General features: G+C 53.6%; 1 protein-coding gene across 8 annotated transcripts in view; it reads left to right on the plus strand.

Annotated features, from left to right (window-relative positions):
* Positions 1-21,554, plus strand: part of KIAA1671 (KIAA1671 ortholog) — a 184,826-nt gene that overhangs the window by 152,729 nt on the left and 10,543 nt on the right. For all 8 annotated transcript variants that reach the window (XM_070769747.1, XM_070769750.1, XM_070769744.1 and 5 more), the window contains 5 exons: positions 13,313-13,431; positions 17,770-18,025; positions 19,429-19,603; positions 20,352-20,476; positions 21,327-21,463. In XM_070769747.1, the coding sequence (XP_070625848.1) occupies positions 13,313-13,431; positions 17,770-18,025; positions 19,429-19,603; positions 20,352-20,476; positions 21,327-21,463 (812 nt within the window). The remainder of the gene's footprint in view (positions 1-13,312; positions 13,432-17,769; positions 18,026-19,428; positions 19,604-20,351; positions 20,477-21,326; positions 21,464-21,554) is intronic.

Here is a 21,554-nt window from a genome sequence, read left to right on the forward strand (position 1 = left end):
CTTGTATATAAATAATTCCTTTGCATATCTTTGCATATGTATGCTATATACGCATATCCATATATCCATGCAAAACTATATATGCAGTTTATATACATAGTTTTGCAGATAGATCAACCAAATGGAATTATACCGCAAGAATGCTTTTGTGCCCAGTTCTCTTTCGTTTTTCTGTTCTGTGGCTGGCCTCTCGTGCCATGACCACTGACCTGCAGACCGCAGTACAGTCTATGTCGCAGGTGGTGCCCACTTTATTCAGTCAGGCCCAGATGGATTTGGGACACACAGGTTGTTTGCAGTCTTTTTGCCTCATAAAGAACGCGACAGTAAACATCACCTACATAATCAGAGTGACCTTTCGAAGTGGGGCGACAGGGATGCAGGCGAAGAGCCCGTGCAGCACCGGATTTGATTAAATCCCTCTGGTGTCACCGAACCTTGGCGTGAGCACATATGCACCCACGCGGGCAAGTCTCTTATTTTCTCTGAGCCTCCGGTTCTCCCTTGTGTAAAAGGTATGCAACCCTCATCCACCATTCCGAAATCCACAAAGCCCTCCCTCATTTGTGGCAAAACTACCCTCTCCCAGTGTGCTGACAGGAGGTTATTAACAGTATGGTAACAGTATTACCGTATGGTTCATGCACTTTGCTGCAGAAATGGTAATACATTTGTGGTTGCCTTTCAACAGTACTTACCCAGGTTTGGGAGTGTTTTTTCAAAGTTATCATCCCCCAAAGGGCCTTTTTCACTCTCTGTGTTTTTTTTTTTTTTTTGCCTACACTGTGCGGCTTGTGCGATCTTATCTCCCTCCCAACCAGGGATCGAACCTGTGCCCCCTGCAGTGGAAGCCTGGAGTCCTAACCACTGGACCGTCAGGGAATTCCCCTGAAGGACGCTTTTGTAACATTTTTTCTTACTTGCCTTTCCATGAAATTTTAATATCATAGATACTATTGTATATCTGTATGTGTGCATGGGTGCGTGCTCAGTTGCTCAGTTGTGTCCCACTCTTTGCCATCCCATGGACTATAGCCCTCCAGGCTCCTCTCTGTCCGTGGGATTCTCCAGGCAAGAATACTGGAGTGGGTTGCCATTTCCTTCTCCAGGGGATCTTCCGGACCCAGGAGTTGAACCCACGTCTCCTGCATTGGCAAGCGGACTTTTTACCACTGAGCCACCTGGGAAGCCTCTCTGTACGTGTACTATATGCATATCTATGCTTTATACCTTATATTTATAAGGTCCCCACCAAGAACCAGTTTCTCTGTAGAGAATGCATGGACCTAGACCACTGATTCTCAACCAGGGGTGACTTTGCTCCCCAGGGACACTTGGCAATGTCTGGAAACAGTTTGGGTTGTCTTGGCTGTGGGGAAGGGGTTATAGGTAGCATCGGTGAGTACAGACCAGGAATGCTGCTGGCTTCCTCCAGGGCACAGCGAAAGCCCTTCCTCCTACAGTGTGCCGAACTTGCTAGATTGGGAAACCCTCCTCTAGATTCTGCTGGGGCTACCTCCCAATATACAGTATGTCTGCTTGTTGCCTTGCCAAAAATCTGAGTTGTCCCAAGTTTGGAATGCATCTGGTCCCTGGTTTAGGAGTTGGGATGCCAAAACCCACCTCCCAGATCGGTGAGAGGACCGTTTGGGGGCTGATGTGCTAAAGTGTGTTTCTTGCCACCTGGTTGTGGTCTGTGCTCACCCAGGATGAGCCAAAGTGCCCGGGTGCTCAGGGTCCCATGCCTGGATGCTGTCTGCACCTTGAGCAGGTCCTGCTAACTGGGTCCTGCCCCAAGGGTGCTCAGGGCTTTATCCAGCATGCCCAAAAGCTTGCATCAGCACCACCTTCTTCCAAATGGGCCTGTTGTTTCATTTGTAGGCTTTGACCAAGGTGCACCGTCTGTCTGAACACGTCTCTGGGCTCGGCCAGCTGCCAGTGGTAAACTGGCCTGGAGCCATGCGTGGGCCCGGCTCCTGTGTCCTGGAGCTCACGACAGAGGCTTCCAAGCTCTCTCACCCACTTGTGACCCAGTGAGTCAGGTGATGTGCGGACGGGACCCTGCAGCAGGCAGTTCTGCCCCGACCTGGGTGCCGCCGCTATGAGTTGGCCAAAGAGACACCGTCCACCAAGCGTTTTCCAGGGCCTCTGGCTTCCCAAGGGCTGGACTAGAAGGCAGGGGTGGATGGAGCTGAGCTGTGAGTTAGAACAGGCAGCACCCTGGACCCTGGGCAGGGCCTTTGAACAAAACCACAGACTGGGCTGGGCACCAGGAGGAAACAGAGCCCTTGGCTCTGTGAACGATGCAACGGCAGCCCAACTGGTTTTCCTCCTGCACCAGGGCAGGTGCTTATCAACAAGGGAGCCGCCAGGCCCAGCGATGGCAGAGAGCTCCCAGCTCAGCCCCTGCCTCACCCTACTCCTGGGGGGTCGCAAGCCTCCCCTGCAGGGCTGCTCTGCAGGGTGGATGGCAGGCGCAGGGCTGTCCTGTCCACAGCGTAGCCCGCTCTTCATAAAGGCGGCATCCACTTCTCCCTAAGGCTGTCCCAGCGTCTGCGCTGTCTTCTCCCTTCTCCCCGCCTGTTCAGTTGAATCCACTTTTCAAGGCCTGGGCCATGTCACGTGCCCTCTCAGCTGCCCCGCCCCCCGCCCCGACCCCCTGTGCCCGCTCTCTTCCCCCTCTGTCAGGAGCCCCTTGGTACTTCAGGTACCTGGGACAGGAAATCATTTTCATTTCACTTATTTCTTTATTCAGTTTTGGCCACGCCGTGTCTTCATTGCAGTTTGCAGGCTTCTCGTTGCCGTGGCTTCTCTTGTTGTGGAGCACGGGCTCCAGGGCACACGGGCTCCGGGGTACGCGGGCTCCGGGGCGTGCGGGCTCCGGGGTACACTGGCTCCGGGTCACACGGGCTCCGGGGTACGTGGGCTCCGGGGTACACGGGCTCCGGGTCACACAGGCTCCGGGTCGTGCAGGCTCTGGGTCACACAGGCTCCGGGTCACACGGGCTCCGGGGTACGCAGGCTCCGGGTCACGCGGGCTCCGGGTCACGCGGGCTCCGGGGCACACGGGCTCCGGGGTACGCGGGCTCTGAGTCACACGGGCTCCGGGGTACGCAGGCTCCGGGTCACACGGGCTCCGGGTCACGCGGGCTCCGGGGCGTGCAGGCTCCGGGTCACACAGGCTCTGGGTCACACAGGCTCCAGGGCGTGTGGGCTCCAGGTCACACGGGCTCCCGGGCGTGCAGGCTCTGGGTCACACGGGCTCCCGGGCGTGCGGGCTCCAGGTCACGCGGGCTCCGGGGCGTGTGGGCTTCAGTAGTTGCGGCACACGGGTTTAGCTGCCCCACAGCATGTGGGATCTTCCTGGACCAGTGATCCAACCCATGTCCCATGCATTGGCAGGCGGATTCTTAACCACTGGACCACCAGAGAAGTCCCCAGGGAAATTATTAATCATGGGGCCCAGGATGATCAAGGAGCTCCCTGATAGCTCAGCGGTAAAGAACCCGCCTGCAGTGCAGGAGCCGAAGGAGATGTGAGTTCCATCCCCAGGTCAGGAAGATCCTCTGGAGGAGGAAGTGGGAACCCACTCCAGTACTCTTATCTGAAGAATCCCATGGACAGAGGAGCCTGGTGGGCTGCAGTCCACAGGGTCAGAGTCAGACATGACTAGGAACGAGCACACGGGTGACCACGGGGATGTTCTAAGGTAGGACTGTCTGTCCCTCATTCCTAGTAAACCTTTCCATCAGAGAGAGCTTTGACATCATTCCACATCAGCACTTAGAATTCTGCTTCATTGTTCTTAGTGGCAGGACAGGTGCCCTTGCAGGGATAAACCTGTTTACATGTGCCCTTACGAAAAAACACCTGGGATGTGCTTGCTGTTAACTGAAATCCATGCTGTCGCTATGAGCATCCTAGGGTTTGTGAGTTGATGCGTGTGTGTATTTGTGTGTGTGTGTTACGTTATCTGTGTTTTGTGTATTTTGTGTGTTTGTGTGTTTTCTGTGTATATGTGCATGTTTGCGTTTGTGTGTGTGTGTGTGTATTTATGTATATTTTTGTGCACATGGTAAAGAATCCGCCTGCCAATGCAAGAGCCACAGGAGACGCGGGTTCGATCCCTGGGTCGGGAAGATCCCCTGGAGAATGGAATGGCAACCCACTCCACTCTTCTTGCCTGGCAAATCCCATAGACAGAGGAGCTTTGGTGGGCTGCGGTCCGTATGGTCACGAAGAGTCTGACATGATGGAGAAGTGGAGCACGTGTTTGTGTATATGTTTGCACGTGTGTTTATTTGTGTTGTATGCATCTGGGTGTGTTTGTGTGTGTGCGCGCATGTGTGTGTACCCGCTGGGTGATCACCAAAACCAGGGGTGGTGGAGCAATGTTGTGACCCCGCAGTGTGCCCACAGCCTCAGCTGGGGCAGAGGTGGTGGCTGAGGCCTGCCAGGGAGAGATCCTGCAGGATCTGGGGTCCTGGGGCCGCAGAGAGACACACCAGCTCCCTGCTTCCTCCCCGGTTCACACTGACACATCAAGGCTGCAGTTCTGTCACCAGACAAGCTGAGCCCTCGCCTGAAATAAACATGAGAGAGATGTTTTGACATGTGATGTTTCAAAAAAAAAAAAGAGTCAAATTTGCCTGAGAGACTGTTTTAAGAATCTTTCCAAGAGGAGCCGAGTCAGGGTGGGTGGGACAGATCCCCTGAAGAGGAGATGCTCGGAAACATGAATTCTATATTCACATGGAATTGTACATTTTTAACGTTTATTTTTAAAAGCTACCAACCGCAAGTGTTACAAAATACAAAAAGAAGTGGAATTTTAAAACCGTGTCCCCCTCTCTCCCCCCCGTCACTCGGTTCCCCTCCCAGAGGCAAGTGTGATGACACTTTTGCTGTGCCTCCTCACAGACGCTGTGCATTTCCAAATATTTACACATATACCCTTCCCCTCTCCACCTGTTGTTTCCAGCCTTGCCTTATTCACTTGACAGTGTGTCTTGGAAGTCATTCCATATCAGGACACATGTATCTTCCTCATTCTTTTCAACAGTTGAAAAGTATTCCACGCTATGGTTGGTCCTGTAATTTTAAAACATAAAGATACATTGGGGAAAAAACCACATTCCTTTTTCTCTCGACTCCTCTTTAACCTTAGAACTGTAGGCCTTTTATTAATAGAACTTTAGGCTGAAAAGGAATTTGAATTGGTCTGTGTAAAAGCATCTCAGGACTTCTAGAATGTTCTAAGCGCTTTCCTCTCCCCCTGCAGGAAGGTTCCTGGTTATCTAGGGCGGGTGGGGGTTGGTTGTCCTCCATTCCTGGGCCAGTCTCTTTCATTTGCACCTTAAAAAAATATCATCGTCACCAGACTGCTTTCAGTGTTTGTCAGCACACTGAACGGGGTGTCTTAGAAGAAAGATTAGTTTTTTAAAAGTAACAAATTAAAATTTAATAGCATATATAAGAACAGTCCTGAGATATACGAAGAAGCTTTGAATAGATCACAATACTGTTCATATCATGAGAAAGGGGACCAGGGATCATCTGTGGATTGTTCATTCGCTGACTCATTCATTCATTCACGCACTCATTCATTCATTCTAGACCATTCACTCATTCTAGACCGTTCATTCACAGACCGCCGTCGGGGCTGTGTCCTGCCTTGATGCCAGGGTCTGAGGGTGAACAGACCGCGTTGCCTGCCCTCAGGGAGCTCACAGTCTGACAGTGAGCACAGGTGCCCCGTGGGGTCCCAGGAGAGACCCAGGCCTGCTCGAGTGGAGGCCTCTGGGAGGAGCTGATGCCTGTGCCGTGCTTCAGGGCCTCGTTCTAAGCAGGCCTGGGGTGGATGTTCCTGGGTGCAGTCACAGAGGGACTTAGTGGGATGGGGCTTCACTGGCCATAGACTTGGAGCCACCTGGGTTTGAATCGGGCTCCTTCACCCAGTCCTGAGACCCTGGGCAAGTGGCTTCACCTCCCTGGGCCTCAGTCTTCCCATCTGCAAAGTGGGGCTACCTCTTAGAAACCCTGCCTCTTAGGCTTGTTGGGAGGATGAGTCGCGGCAGCTGGGCACACAGAGCGGGCAGTATCAGCGTCCTTTCCCGTTGTCCCTGTCCACCTGTGAAACGAGCATGTTAAAGCGTCAACTCGGGGCTTTAATTGGACTGCGCACTTAAGGAACCTGACTTGGTGCCGGGCGCGCAGTGGGTGCTCCTTATGTGTGTTCCCAGTCATCACTTCTTGCATCGTCTCCTTACTCACCTCCGACACCCAGAGCGCAGGGTGCCCATCAGGCTTCCGGAGTCTGGGAGCCCCCAACCCCAAGGCCAGCAGGAGCCCGGGCCCCCCAGCTCAGCTGTTCTTTCTGTTTATAGACTCGGAGGTGGATGCGGTGGGGGGCGCCAGGAAGCACCCCCACTCCCTGGCGGCCAGCAGGGCCCTCCGTGCCGTAACCAGGCACGCCTCCTGAGGGCCTGCTGCCAGCACACCTTCCTGCACTTCCGGTGACACACTTGTCCCGTGGAGACAGCGTGTCTCTGCCAGACCTGTCGTTCTGCAGCCTGCCCACCCAGCTCGGCCCTGGGGAGGGCGGGTGTGCTGGAAGAGCCCGCGCCTGGCTCACTGCGGGACGCAGGAGAGCAGCTGGCTCATGTCGGGGTCAGGGGAGACAGTGAGGGAGCCGGGGAAGACAACCCCTTTGCTCTCATCTGCGTGATGGAGCAGTCAGGCCTCCTTAGGGTGTCGTAGCACCTCGTTAGACTGCTGACCCGACGCTTTGGGGAACTCAACAGTGGGTGTTATTTATTGTTGTCATCACCATCATCTCAACTGGAATTTGTTTGGTCCTTCTCACGTGCCTGGCGTGTGCAGCTCTCACTGGACATTTTATAAGGTTCTCCCAACACCCCCACCCCCATTTTACAGATGGGAAAATCGAGGTTTGAGAGATTTGCTCACAGCTACCAAAAGGCAGAGTTTGCCTCCCACCTGCCAGTCTCAGAGCCTGCGCCACCTCCAACTCATCGGAGCCTCCCTCTCTGTGCCCGTGTCCACGTGTTTCATGGTCCCGGTTGTGTTCTCTCGGTTTCTGTCTTGCTCTCTCTCTGTCTTGGCTGTAACCCCCATCCAGGCCACCACAGTGTGCCACACCTGGCCACACCTGGCTATACCTGCCTACACCTGGCCACACCTAGCCACACCTGGCCAGACTGCGTAACTGTTCCCAGAGCACGCTGAGAGGGGTCAGAAACCGATACTCCCCCGGGAAGCACCACCTCCAAGCCGCTGGGGGTGGGGGGACACTGTGGGCTCCCAGAAGCCATCAGTTGTGCCGACACCTCCTAGCTGGGACCCAAGTCCCCAGGGAGGGACGCCACGCGGGGTTTGCTGCCGGCATCAGGAGTTGAGGGCTCTGTGCCGCCCCCTTCCTGCCCATTTCCTTCTGACCCGACTGCCTTACCTTGCTCTCCTTCTCCTCGTTTTTCCCCATTCCTCCCCACCCTCCTTCCTTCTTTCCCCTTCAGTGAGCACGTGCTCTGTGCCACGTCCTGTGACTAAGCACCGAGAAGCCAATGTGGCAAGACGCAGGTCTCCTCTTGGAGGTCGTGTGCATTGGGAGGAACAGGTACCCAAGGACCCATCCAAGTGCTAAGAACCCCCGGCCAAGGCTCGGGCTCGGCGGGACCAGGACAAGACCTAGGCTCGGCCGGGGAAGCTGCTCCCAGGGGCTGCCACTCGCTGCCCTTGGCCAGGCGAAGAGTTGGGCAGCAGGCCTGGGCTGTGACGGTGCCCGAGTGTGGCTGCAGCACAAAGGAGGGGTGAGGAGGTGGACACTGGGCCCCGCAGCCATAGTGGGGCAGCCAGGGTTTTAAGATAAGAGCTCAGGCGGCTTCCCTGCTGGTCTAGTGGTTAAAACTCTGCGCTTCCAATGCATCGGGTACGGGTTCAATCCTTGATCAGGGGGCTAAGACCCCACATGCTTTGTGGTGAGACAAAAAAAAGTAGATAAGAGCCTGGAGTTGGGGGTCCAGGTAGACAGGAGACCCCTGGGGGACTTGGCCCAACCTCAGCCTGCCGCCTGCCTCCTTCTCCCCTCCCTGGGCCTGAGACCCCACCTGGGTGCAGCTTAGACTGCCCTGTGGTGACCAGGCACAGGCCAGGGACTCAGGACACCTGGATTCTCGGCCTAGCCTGGCATCCTTTGCCCTTGGTTTTCCCATCTGTGAAATGATCACTGAAGGCCCCACGGAGCTCTCCATATCGAGCCAGAGCTGGGAGAATGCAGCAGTTTGGGGGAGCACTTTAGGGCCTGAGTGTCAGGCAGACCCGAACCCCAGCTCCACCCACCTTCTGTGTGGCCTGGGGCGTGTCAGGTCCCCTCTCTGGGCCTCAGTCCCCTCTGCTGTGAAATGAGAGTTCCCGCAAGTCCCTAGGCTTCCTGTTGAGGAGCCTGCAACGACAGAGTGAAAGGCTGGGGTATTCAGCCGTGCTGACCGTAGTGTCAGCCCTCAACGTTGTTGCTGTTACCGCTCAGCCGTGGTGCAGGTCTGATCCGGGCACAAGGCAGGGAGGTGCCGCCAGGCCCTGGGGGCACTGAGCCAGTGTCACCCTCGACAGCGTGGCCCCGTGGCCCTGGGGCACCCTGCACAGCTGACAGTGTCCAGTTGCAGAGGGGGAGGGAAATTGCTCGGATTTGCCCCGTCAGCTGCGGGCCACCCAGCACCTCCCTGACTCAGGCTCCTTTCCTAGACGGATGTGTCAGACACCCCCAAATACATGCAGGGGTCATGTTTTCCCTTACCGTCACCCCCTCCCTAACGACACAGCCTTTTCTGCTTAAGGAGCTCACACCTGTTCCGTGCGAAAAAAAGTTATTTTCAGAAACATATTCTTCCAGCAAATATTTAGTCAACAAGTACTCCAGGCCCGGTGTGGTTCTAAATGCTGGTGCAGCAGTGGGTGAAAGAGTCCCCGTTTTCATGCAGCCAACAGTCTAAAGGGTATCAGGGAGCAGTCAGCCACCTGGGTTTTTTTTTTTTTTTTTTTTAATATTTATTTATTTGACTGTGCCGGGTCTTAGTTGCAGCATGTGGGATCTAGTTCCCAGACCAGAGATGGAAACCTGGCCCCCTGCATTGGGAGCTTGCAGTATTAGCCACTAGACCACCGGGGAAGTCCCCAGCCACCTGTTTTGTAAATAAAGTTTTATTGGAACACAGACATCATCTGTGCTGCTGACATGGTAACGACAGCAAAGCTGAAGCTGAGACAGAGACCCTGTGGCCCACAAAGCGCCAAATATTTATTATCTGGCCCTTGATAAGAAGAGTTTGCTGGGCTCTGGTAGAGATGAACAAATGAAGAGCCCTCTTCTGATTTGTTCTTAAATGGGGATGTGTACCATATGATAGAGTTGCAGGAATGGTTTAATGAATTTTATTGAATTTTATCATCTGCTGATACTGGGATCCAGAATCACAAGTGTGGATCCTAAATAAAGTCATCATCAATAATAGAGAGACAGGGACTTCCCTGGTGATTGAGACTCCATGCTTCCACTGTGGCCGGATGGGGCACGGGTTTAATCCCTGAACGGAGAGCTAAGATCTCACACGCTGCACGGTGGTGTGGCAAAAAAAAAAAAAAAAAAAAAAAAAGCCCATTTCCTCACTACAGGTAGTATCACTGGTAACAGTTTTCTCTGAAAACTTCCAGAGATCTCCTTTTCTATTCTCACACACATTTATACATCTGTCCTCACAAAGCTGGTATCACAACATGTTCGCTGTTTTTTCACTTACATGTAATAAGGGGATCTGACTTTGGGGGAAAAAAATACGATTGTTTGCTCGGATAAGTCAGACAGCTTTCTGTGCTACTCAGTAGTCTTTCTGAGCATCCTTCTCCTTGGCTGTGCTTATTCCGCCACATGGATATTTCATCCTTGTATTTCACTGATGAACTCCTCAGGTGGGCAGGTGCCCCGTATGCTACTGGAGAGGAGTGGACAAATGACTCCAGAAAGAATGAAGAGATCACCAAAGAGACCCTGATGCTGGGAAGGACTGAAGGTGGAAGGAGAAGGGAACGACAGAGGATGAGGTGGTTGGATGGCATCACCAGCTCGCTGGACATGAGTCTGAGCAAGCTCTGGGAGTTGGTCATGGACAGGGAAGCCTGGTGTGCTGTAGTCCAGGGGGTCGAAAAGAGTCAGACACAGCTGAGTGACTGAGCTGAACTGATATTTCACTGATCCCTGTCTTGTTGGATGTTTAGGACGATTCCAGTATTTGCAATATTTCGCGATCTTTGTGCTCCCTTGGGGGAGCATCCGTGTTCACAGATCTTAGCGAGCATGTCTGATGATTCTCTTGAGATAAATTTCTGGAACTAAACTGGCTGAGTCAAGGGTGTACACGTTTTAAATTTCAGGACATGTGTTACCGCTTGTTTAAACACAGCCCTCAAAGGCGTCTGTTAGGCTGGTCTCCCCAGCCTGGGTGTTAGAAATCTGTCCATCATCTGTCCTGGGCTGGGGCAGTCGTGTTTGTCCGTAAGACAAGGGCCCAGAATTTCCACCTACCACCAGCTCGGGGGCTTGGCGACCTAGTCCGAGTGAGTGGTTTTTATCTTGTTAATTATCATTATTATCATTTTGCCGTGCCTCACTGCATGTGGGATTTCAGTTCCCTCATTAAGGACCGAACCCGCACCCTGCAGTGGAAAGTGTGGAATCTTGACCAGTGGAGCACCAGGGCAGGCCCCATGCAGGTGGTTTTTAACTTCGCCAAGTTCTCGTTTTTAATCTCGTCAAGTTCGCCTTCTTAGAGCATTTTAACATGCATTTCCTCACGTGAGCCTCTTGAAGGAAAAGGCTGGGGCGGGTGTGTGTGTGCGGAAGAAGCCCAAACCTGGGTTCCAGGCTCACCGCAAGCAGCCTATGCCTCTGACTTTATCATCTGAAAAAGTTTCTCATCTGAAAAGGCCAACCAGATGGACTCAGAGGAGTCCTTGGAGATCTAAATGTTACGTTGTGATGACCTCGTGTGGCAAATGGCAGCTAAAATTTGGATTGTGGCTGTTTGCTATCCATCAGGAGTACATGCCGAACGGATGGGGGGAGCTAATTTGGACGCACGTGTTTCCTCAGACAACTCTTCTCTTTAGCCATCCTGTATTTTCAGACCGCCTTGTAGATACGTACTCCCCTGCAGGCAGTGGGGGTTTTTATGGCAGCCTGTGAGGCAAAGCTGATTTGGAAAAACACCCTACCTTAAAGCTAATTTTAAAAACCTGACTTTCAGCAAGTTCTAGAGAGTTTTGGACCCTTTCTGTGGTCTTGTTGAGGCCTTGTGGCCCTGAGAGTGAAGATCAAGGCTTGCTGACTTGAAGGACCGCCAGGGTCTGTCACAGTGAGACACGAATACTGTGCACAAGCTGACCAGCAGGACAGAAGGAAGTGCTGACAGACAGGCTGCTTGCTCACTGACAAGATGAATTCCCTTAGATGACCCCAGCCCCGGGAGTACTCCAGATTTGGGGGTTCAGTGTTAAGACGTGGTGAACCAGATGGCATTCAACCAGATACTTAACATCTGCTTTGTCCAGACACTAAGGTCGAGAGAGGTTAAGTAACCTGCCCAAGGTCACACAGCCACCATGCGATGGAGCCTGGCTTCAAATCCAGGCATCCTGGCTCCAGAGATAGTACTTGTCCAAGGGAGAATGAAAAGAAACAGGCCAATTATAATGAATGTATTATGGGATGTTCTACAGCCGTGCTCTTCACGGGAAACGTTCTGCCATGACGGACATGCACTGTATCCCTGCTGCTCAACACGGTAGCCACATGTGGCTGTGGAGCCCTTGAAATGTAGTTAGAGCCACTGAAGAACTGGATTCTTTGTAGTTCTCAAATTTTAATTAATGTAAATAGCCACGTGTGGCTATTGTGTTGGACAACATAGGTGTAGAGACCTGAAGTCTAGGGAATGGGAGCTGGGGGCTCCTGAGCCAGCCTTGGGTGAGGGGGAGTTCAGGGAAGGCTTCCTGGAGGAAGAGCCAACGAAGCTGAAGCTGAAATCTGAATGAGAGCCAAGAGGTGGTGGCTGCTTCAGCAGGTCCCGAGGTGAAGGAGGGCTGGAGCAGCCAGGAAGAGGGGTTGGGAGGATCTGGGGTTGGGAGAGGGACAGCAGACAGTGGAGAAAGAGCCCCACCAGTGAAGGTCCCGCAAGCCATCCTTCCGGTGTTTGGACTTGACTCTGGGGAGCCATGGAAGGGTTTTGAGCAAGGACCCTGCAGGCTTTGAGTTCAGCCTTGGGAATTGTTACGGGAAAAGAATGTCTGAGAGGGGATCAGAGGTGAAGGAGGCAGGGGAGCCCCAGAGCTGGCCGGGGTTGGACGGAATGTTCCCGAGGGAGACTTTGAAGGGCTTGGAGGTTGACCCGACATGGGGGTGAGAGTGGCGGGGGAGTGGGGACGCTGCCTTCCAGAATCCCGAGTCTGGCTTTAGCAGTGCGGGCAGCAGACCTCCCTCCCTGCCTTCAGGGATTCCACATCCCTGAGCATGAGTCTTAAAGCTCTGCAGGAAGGCCCTCAAATGGGGACACGCGGAGGCCCATGTGTTTTTGCTGAGCACATATACTCCTCCACCCCCAGCCTGCCTCCCAGAGCCTGCCAAAGGAGGTCAGGAAGTGTTCCCCTGCCTCCTGCCCTGATTCCACGCTCAGCAGCCTTGGAAGCTTGCTGTTCCGATTTCCAGGGGCCCTTGCTCCCTCACTCATCACTCAGAGATCCCCGTCTCTTGGGGTTTTTTTGTTTGTTTGTTTAGCTGCCCTGGGTCTTAGTTACAGCATGCAAGATCTTTAGTTATGGCATGCAAACACTTGGTTGCAGTATTCAGGATCTAGTTCCCTGACCAAGGATCGAACCCTAGCCCCCCTGCACCGGGAGCGCGGCTGATAAGTCCTGGGAGCACTGAAGATGGAGAGAAGTTTGGCCAGGGGCAGGGGGTACCCACACAGGACCCGGGAGAGTGACCCCCCTTCACCCCAGTTTGCCCGGCTTCGGCTCCAACAGCCTTGCCTCCTGCGACGTCTTGGGCAGACCTGGACGGCTGGTCACTCTAGTTCTCAGCGCAGACGTTTGGACCCGTCTCTGAGAGCAGTAGGGAGCCTGGGTGGGTTTGAGCAGGGGCGATGCAGCATGATTTATCAGCTGGATAGGCTGATAAATAGGTTTATCAACTGGACCAGGTTCTGAGCATTTGCCCCTGATAGAAACCTCTGGCTTGTCCTTGCAGGATCAGCTGAAGCAGTGTTTCTCCAGGCGGACCCCCGAGGCCAAGGACACCGACACCCTCGTGCAGGAAACCGACAGTCAGTATGGGACGTGGCCGGACCAGCGGCAGAGCGGGGAGAGGTGAGCGGTGTGGGGCAGGACCTCTCAGGGGGAGTCAGGGCCCCATCTGCCTCCTGATTTCTCCGTTACTAGGGAGAACCTGTTTTGTCTGTAACAGGTTGTTGTACAATAAGAGCAACCCATTCTTTTTATAAAACAGAAGTTTAGAAAGTACAAAAAAAAAAGATTTTAAAATGATATAGGAAATATCCAGAATAGGCAAATCCACAGGGACAGAGGAGACCAGATTTCCTCCTGGGCGGATGAAGATGTTCTTAAACCAGAGTGGTGATGATCACAGAGCATTAAAAAGGAAAGTGAAAGTCGCTCAGTCATGTCTGACTCTTTGCAACCTCATGGACTATACAGTCTGTGGAATTCTCCAGGCCAGAATACTGGGCCTGGGGTGGGTAGCCTTTCCTTTCTCCAGGGAATCTTCCCAACCCAGGGATCAAACCCAGGTCACCCGCATTGCAGGCAGATTCTTTACCAGCTGAGCTTCAAGGGAAGCCCACAGCATTATGAATGCACTAAATGCCCCTACTGGCAAATTTCTTTTTTTTTTTTGGCAAATTTCATATTACATGTTTCACCACCATAAAAAAAAAAATTGCAAAGAAAATGAAAACCAACTGTAATGTCAGGACACAGGTATCACTTGCATTGGTGTTTTGGTTGTCTTTCTAGACTTTTTTTTCTATGTATATATATTGTGTGTTTATAAACAGAGGAACATATTACACATACTGCTTCATAAGCTATGTCAGCATTTAGGATCATCACTATTAGTGGCGTGGAGGGCCCCTCAGGTGTCCGCCCGGCTGGGAGGGAATGTTGTAATGACTGTGCAGAAGCCTGAAGGTTACCCAGCATCACCTGGATTCAGGAGGCGGGCAGGCCTGAATTCCAGCTCCGTTCTGGCTGGCTGTGGGGGCCTGGGTCATTTAGCTTTATTTGCAGATTTCACGAACTCCTCTTCTGTAGAAAGGGTGCGTGTGTGTGCTTAGTCACTCAGTTGCGTCCGACTCTGTGCGACCCCATGGAACTGTGGCCCGCCAGGCTCCTCTCTCCATGGGATTCTCCAGGCAAGAACACTGGAGTGGGTCGCCTTGGCCTCTTCCAGGGGATCTTCCCTCTCTGGGAAGGTGTATTGCAGGTGAATCCTTAACCCACTGAGCCACCTGGGAAGGCCATGTAGAAAGGGAATGATGCTTATAAAAACAGCCAAGATGTATTAAGCGGACAGGCCGAGCACTGTTGTAAGCTCTGAAGCAGAACGTCTAATTCTGCGGTCCCACCTTGCAGAGATGAAGACTGAGACTTGGGGTGGGCGGGAGGGCACCTTGTGTTCGCAGCTGGCGTCTCTCCCGGCACTTAGGCGCAGGAGGAGGAGTTCGATGCTTTGCATTTGTTCATCATACCTGTTCTTTGTTTTAAACATGCAGTTTTTCTTCTTGCCCTTGGGCGGGATCAAACGCAGTAGCAGCTTTGTGGACACCAAGGGTGGGCTTGCCATGTTCTCAGTTCAGCTTCCCCACCCGAGGGCTGCAGGATCGCACGGCATCGTAAAGCCAGGGAGATCTGTGTCAACCCCAGTGTGGCCACTTACTGGCCGTGTCGCTGTGTGTCTCAGTTTCCTCACCTGTGGGTATTGTGCCCAGGGATATGGCGTGTCCATGGCTCAGATGGACTCAGACCCGGATATGGGGTGTCCATGGCTGAGCTGGGCTCAGACCCAGGTCTCCCAGCTCCTTCCCCTGCTCCCTACCCCAGTCAGGAGTGGCCACACCCCTCCACTGACTTATGTCCCATAGCTGTCATCGGTACCCAAGTTGGGGGGAGGTCAGTGAAATTAGAAATGGGTGGGCTTCTCTGGTAGCTGAGCCGGTAAAGAATCTGCCGCAACACAGGAGATCATGGTTTGATTCCTGCGTCAGGAAGTTCATCTGGAGAAGGGATAGGCTGCTCACTCCAGTATCCATGGGGTTCCCTGGTGGCTCAGAGAGTAAAGAATCTGCCTGCAATACAGGAGACCTGGGTTCGATCCCTGGCTTGGGAAGATCCCCTGGAGGAGGGCATGGCAACCTACTCCAGTATCCTTGCCTGGAGAATCCCCAAGGACAGAGGAGCCTGGCGGGCTACAGTCCATTGGGTCACAGAGAGTTGGACACGACTGAGCAAGTAAACACACAAGAAAAGAAAAAGGGAAGCACAGGTTTCTAATAGTACACATGAAGGGCGTTTCGTTTTCTTTCCTAAGCTGTGATATACGGTTAGTTAATGAGCTTACTTAAATTTCACTAGAATGTTCCTGCAGGAGCACAGAACTGCGAGTCTGGAAGCCTGGGTCCTGGTTTTGCTGTCACTGTCTGACCCTGGGAGGCCCCTCTCCTCTGGGCCTCTATCTTCCCAGCTCTTACAGGGAGAAGGGGAAACCCGGCCACTGGCATCTCCACCTGCCCCCGCCCCCGCCCCCGCCCCCGTGTCCTGGTATCGCTTGCCCCCTCGTGTCTCTCGGAGGTACTGCAGCTCCTCCTCCCAGAAAGGGCCCAGGCGCGGCTTTACTCCCAGCCCTGAGCAGCAGCGCCACCTGCTGCCCCGTCGGTGGTATTTCCCTCATTTTTTGTGGCTCTGCCTCAGTCCTACCCGACGCCCCAGCGTCCTGCTTATTCCAAGTAACGAAATCTGTTGAGAGCTGACAAAAAGCAGGCTGTGCTCCCTGAGAGAGACACCAGCACACCTGGGTTGACAGCTCTGCCCAAGGGTGAAGTTCGGGGGTCTTCTGGGGCCGACCCTCCGATCAGGGACGTATTGTCTGGTGTGCTGGCCCCCTCCTTCCTTAAGATGAGTCTTTCCTCTGCTCTTGACTTTGGGGTCTTTTTAAGAGAGGAGCAGGGAGCCTATTTAATTTTAATGGCTTGATTTATTTATAAATCTTCTATCTTTTGTGGTTCCAATTATCTGAGTGGTACTCGGAATACATTATTGTGGGCAGAAATTCCAGGAGGAGAGAGGGGGTCATGGACCTGGATTCTAGGGTCAGGTCTGCCCCTTTGGGCAAGCCTTTTAACGTCTTTCTGCCTCGGCTTCCTCATCTTTCGCAAGTTTAATATTTAATTTCATGAGTTAATCCTATCCTGTGGGGAGGATGAAAAGATACAGCTTTCCGCACCGGGCCTGGCGCCTAGTAGGCGCTCAGTAAATCTTTGTCGAGGAGTGAATGAATGAATGAATGAAGCAGTGTAGGATATGCCCCACCTCTGCCCCACCGCGGGTGATGGCCAGTGATGGTCTATCGCCATCAGCGCTGCCCGACAGAAACGCAGCACAAGCGCACACCCAGACCTGCGCATAGCTGCAGTGTTCTAGGGGCTGCATCAACACAGCAAAAGGCAAACAGGCGAAAGTAATTGTTTTAAGATTTTTTTCCCCTTTTTTTTTAAGTCTTTCTTTTTCCTTTTTTTTTAAGGCCATTTTTTATAAAGTCTTGATTGAATTTGTCTCAATATCACTTCTGTGGGTTTTTTTGGGGGGGGCCATGCAGCATGCAGGATCTTAGCTCCCCAACCAGGGGTCAAACCTTCTTCACCCCTTGTACTGGAAGGCGAAGTCTTAACCACTGGACCACCAGGGAAATCCTGGCGAAATTAATTTTAACAGTATATTCTATTGAACCCAATACCCAGTGTGTGTGCTAAATCGCTTCAGTCGTGTCTAACTCTGTGCAGCCTTATAGACCACAGCCTGCCAGGCTCCTCTATCCATGGGATTCTCTGGACAAGAATACTGGAGTGGGTTGCTGTGCCCTTCTCCCAGGGATCTTTCCCACCCAGGGAACCAACCCATGTCTCTCATGTCTCCTGCACTGGCAGTCAGATTAGCACCAGCTGGGAAGCCCCATTGAACCCAATAGACCCTTTATAAATACTGTCCTTGTAACATGTAATCACTATAAAGTTATTAATGTGGTATTTTATTTTTTTATTTTTTTCACTCCAAGTGTTAGGAATCAGCATGTACTCTGTACTCTTGGCCCAGCTCAGCCCTCACTTACCTCATTGCAAGGCCCCAGCGGCCACAGGTGACCCGCGGCTCCCCTCCTGGGCAGCACAGAGTTAGAGGGTCTCGAGTGGGGGAGTGGCTCCTCCCATTCCGCACCTGTCCAGGTCTTCCAGAGGCACCATGGCAGCACCTGGCCAGGCCCAGGATGGTTCTCCTCACCGGGATGTCCTGTCTCTTGTTTCCTGGCATACACAGCACACCCCACATCCTGCCTTCTGGCGCGTCCCTTCCTTGACATTCAGGTCTCAGAAGCAACCTGCCTGACCACGCCTCCCTCGCTCCCTCCCATTCTCGTAGCTTGGCCCCCGAGTCCCCGTCCCCGGACAGCAGTGCCGCCTCGGCTTGGAAGCAGCCCCCCAGCAGCCGCCTGTCCTCGCTGTCCTCCCAGACGGAAGTCACCTCGGCCGGGGACCAGCATGACTGTTCCAGGGAGCAGCAGAGCACCAGCGTGGACCGGTCCAGCACAGACCTGGAATCCACTGACGGGATGGAGGGGCCGCCCCCACCGGACGCCTGCCCCGCAAAGAAGGTGGACGACTTCCCCTTTATCGATGTGAGTCGGTAGCTGGGAGCAGTGCTGAAAACAGTCCTCTATCTCCGTTTGTTTTTTTTTTTAATGACTCAGGATGTTCTGCACCAGTCTGAGGCTGCAAGGGGGGCCCCAGGGAAATGGAACCAGGTCCCCCTCAAGCCAGCCCCTGCGTTGCTGTGGCTCCTTCCCACTTCCTCTGAGTCTGAGAAACAGACTCTGTTTGGTGACCACCAGAGGTGCATGCTCTCCTCTTAGGGAGGGCAGATCCTTTATGATTTTCATCTTTCCCTAGCTACCGCCACCCCCGACCAGCCCCCGCACCAGACACCCTCGTGGCTGGTTTGGGAAACAGCTCTGCAGACATCAACACCCTCTTCCCGCCCCCGCTGGGGAGTCTGTCACTTACCAGTTCTGGGAAATGAGTCACTGAAATTAGCTCATCATTGCTAACTTAAAAGGCCCCAGGTGACAGAATTTCTCCCAAGTGGACCTGAGAGGAAGAATCCAACTTTCACACCAGGACCCGCGCTGGCTGGGCAAAGGGACGCCCCCTGTAGGAGCAGCTCTCGGCTGTGAGCCTGGCTCAGACGCTGCTGGAACCAGGGCTGTCCGTGCCTGGGCTCCCTGAAGTCTTGCAGCCCCTCTAGGAAGGGGATACTAGTATCATTCCATTTTTACAAATAGGGACACCTCAGCTCAGAGAGGGTGAGTCCCCTGCCTGAGGTCACACAGCTAGGAATTGAACTGACCAGGAGATGAACCCCAAGCTCCCATCTCTCACTATTGTCTCCTGGGGGATCACTGAGCCACAGCTGCCCCACCTCCTTGCTGGGCTCACCAGGGTGGTCTTCTGCACCCCCTTCCAGCAGGAAAGGTGGTGATCTTGGAAACCATCACTGACCCTCCCCCTGCTTCTGCTCAGAGCATGCTGCTTGAAAACAAATGCCTGGTGTGTAGAAGGTTGCTCCACCAGCTCCCACCTGCCCCCTGAATTACTGTGGGTATAGGAAGGACCACGTTGAGAATCTCAGCTCGTGGACCCTGTGTGGAGTAAGATCTCTGTAAGGATTTAGTTAAGAGGATGTGTTCAGTTATTCATTCAACAAACAAACGTGTATTGAGCTCCCGTTAATGTCCTGCTGTAGCTCACCTGCTCGGATGATGTCACCAGGGGTGGGGGGCGGCGTTTGCATAATGTGCCAGGCACTGCGTGGGGCACGCCGGGTTCATTTGATTCTTAGAATCAGCCTACGTGGTATCCTTCATCAGGTTCCTAGGAGAATGCGGAAATGCTGGTCCACATGCCCCCTTGAATAGCATCTTGCGCCTATCAGCGCAGCCACACACCCCTCCCGGGGGTGGTGTCTTCCCTTTATGTCTCCGGAGCTTCATCTTTTCCCTCTTCTTCCCCGCCACCCCCACAGCAAACCTCAGTGCTCGACTCAAGTGCCCTCAAGACCCGGGTGCAGCTCAGCAAGAGGAGCCGCCGCCGGGCTCCCACCGCCCACTCGCTCCGGCGCAGCCGCACCAGCGAGCCGGACGGCAGGTCCGCCTGGGAGGAGGAGGCCGACAGCGCGTGGATGTTCCGGGACTCCACGGGTACGCCCCGTCTCCTCCTCCGCGAGCTGCGCACTGGCTGGCAGGAACGAGTTAGAGTAAACCCTGGGAACAGCCTTCTGACTTTGAAGACTGCAGGACATCAGAACACAGTAACACCGGAAACCGTGATTTCTCATTATACCGAGCTGGTTAGGAGCTAAGCAGGAACGCTTTTTGCGGATGCTCTGTTAACTGGGGTCCACAGGTTGCAAGGGACTGAGACACAACCTTAGGATTTCAGTGTTTCCGCTTTGATCATTATTGGAGTCACCCTTATCCTCTCTGCGGGTTTCTTGGCTGGCCTTTTCATCTAGATTCTTGAGTTGAAAGACCAGTTCATTTATTACCAGTCTTTTGGGGTTTCTGATCCATTATTCACGGCTATAGGTTTTCCTCTAAGGGCTTTCTTGTCTGTATTTCATGTCAAAACGTAAGCTGAATCTTAAAGAACAGATAAGAATTAGCTAGGGAAAGGTATTCCGGATGAAAATCGCAATGAGATCAAGGGGTCAGAGATGTGGAAAGAACGTTCTGTGGGTGTGGCGAGGCTGGGGCATGTCAAGGAGTCTCTGTAAGCAGTTCAGCCTTGCCCAAGCCGGGACTAGCAGGAATCTTTCTGGAAAGGCAGGGCCAGTTCACGGAGAACAGTGTGATTCCTGGCTAGGGAGTTGGACTTGCTCTGTAGACAGACAGCTGGAATCTCAGAGCGGTGGCTGCCGTTGACTTCGGTACCCTTTCTTTGCAACAGAGGAGAAATCCCCGAGGAAAGAAGAATCAGACGAGGAGGAGAGGACCCCCAGGGCTGAGAGGACGCCCGTCAGCAGACCTCAGAGGATGCCTGTGTTTCCCGGCGTGGACCCGGCTGCACTGAAGGTACTGGACCTCGCGCCCAGAGCTGCGCGCACCACAGGCCCGTGCTTCTCACCCGCCTCCCTCCCTCCTCACCTCTCTCCCTCCTTGCCTTGCCGGAGGCAGGGACAGGAACAGGCCCTGCTTACAGGAGGGGGCAGAGGCCCTGCAGAGGCTGTTGGGCTTTTTCTCAAATGAATTCCGGAGTTGGCACTGGGCAGACCTCAGGCAGATCCCACTTTGGAAAGCCATGTGACTCTGGGCAAACTCTTCGACCTTTGACCTTTAGGCTACTCCTCTATAAAATACAGAAAGCCAGCCTCCACCTCAGAAATGCTCATCCTGGAGCTTACGCCCGGTAGAGTCCAGAGCCCAGTGCACAGGCTGCCAGGCTGGTGGTGGTGGTGACAACCACTGTGGCTGGGGGCTGTGCCAGTGTTACCCTTTGGGACAAATGCCATCTGCCACCATCATAGCCCCGGCCCCCAAAGGAATTCTGTCTGGGCTCACCCTTCCAAGCCACCCCATTCCCTCCATGTCCTCCAAAAATGATGGCCTTTTTCTCCCACAAATCTGATGGTCAGAAACCCCACTGATTCACATTCACATGAGCGAGGAGCTTAGAAGACCTGGTCCTTGGCCATAGATGAACTCTTGTCTCCATCGTGGGGTTCTCGGGAAACTAGAGGGGTTGGAGGGGCCTGTGATGAGGACACCACTCAGAGTGGTGATGTGAGTTTCTGATGGTGGTTTGACCCCGATGGTCACGGGTGGCCTCTTGGACTACAGACCTGGCCTCCACGGTCAGGTAGGATGGGGCCCTTCCCCAGGCCAAAGGCAGCTTATAGACTTCACCCCTGTCTTCTCTCCCCAGGCTCAGCTGTACAAGAGGCCAGACAGTCCCAACGAGACCCCTGGCTGGGCCCCTCAGCCCAAGACCCCCAAGTCTCCCTTCCAGCCTGGGGTGCTGGGCAGTCGCGTGCTGCCCTCTAGCATGGAGAAGGATGAGAGGTGAGAGTGTGGCTGACACATAAAAGTTAGGGCTTATTCATGGTACTGTTACTGTCATACAAGAGCCATGATAGAGCAGGGGTTGGCCAGC

This window comes from Bos indicus, chromosome 17 (genome assembly GCF_029378745.1).
Source record: "Bos indicus isolate NIAB-ARS_2022 breed Sahiwal x Tharparkar chromosome 17, NIAB-ARS_B.indTharparkar_mat_pri_1.0, whole genome shotgun sequence".
Lineage (NCBI taxonomy): Eukaryota > Metazoa > Chordata > Mammalia > Artiodactyla > Bovidae > Bos > Bos indicus.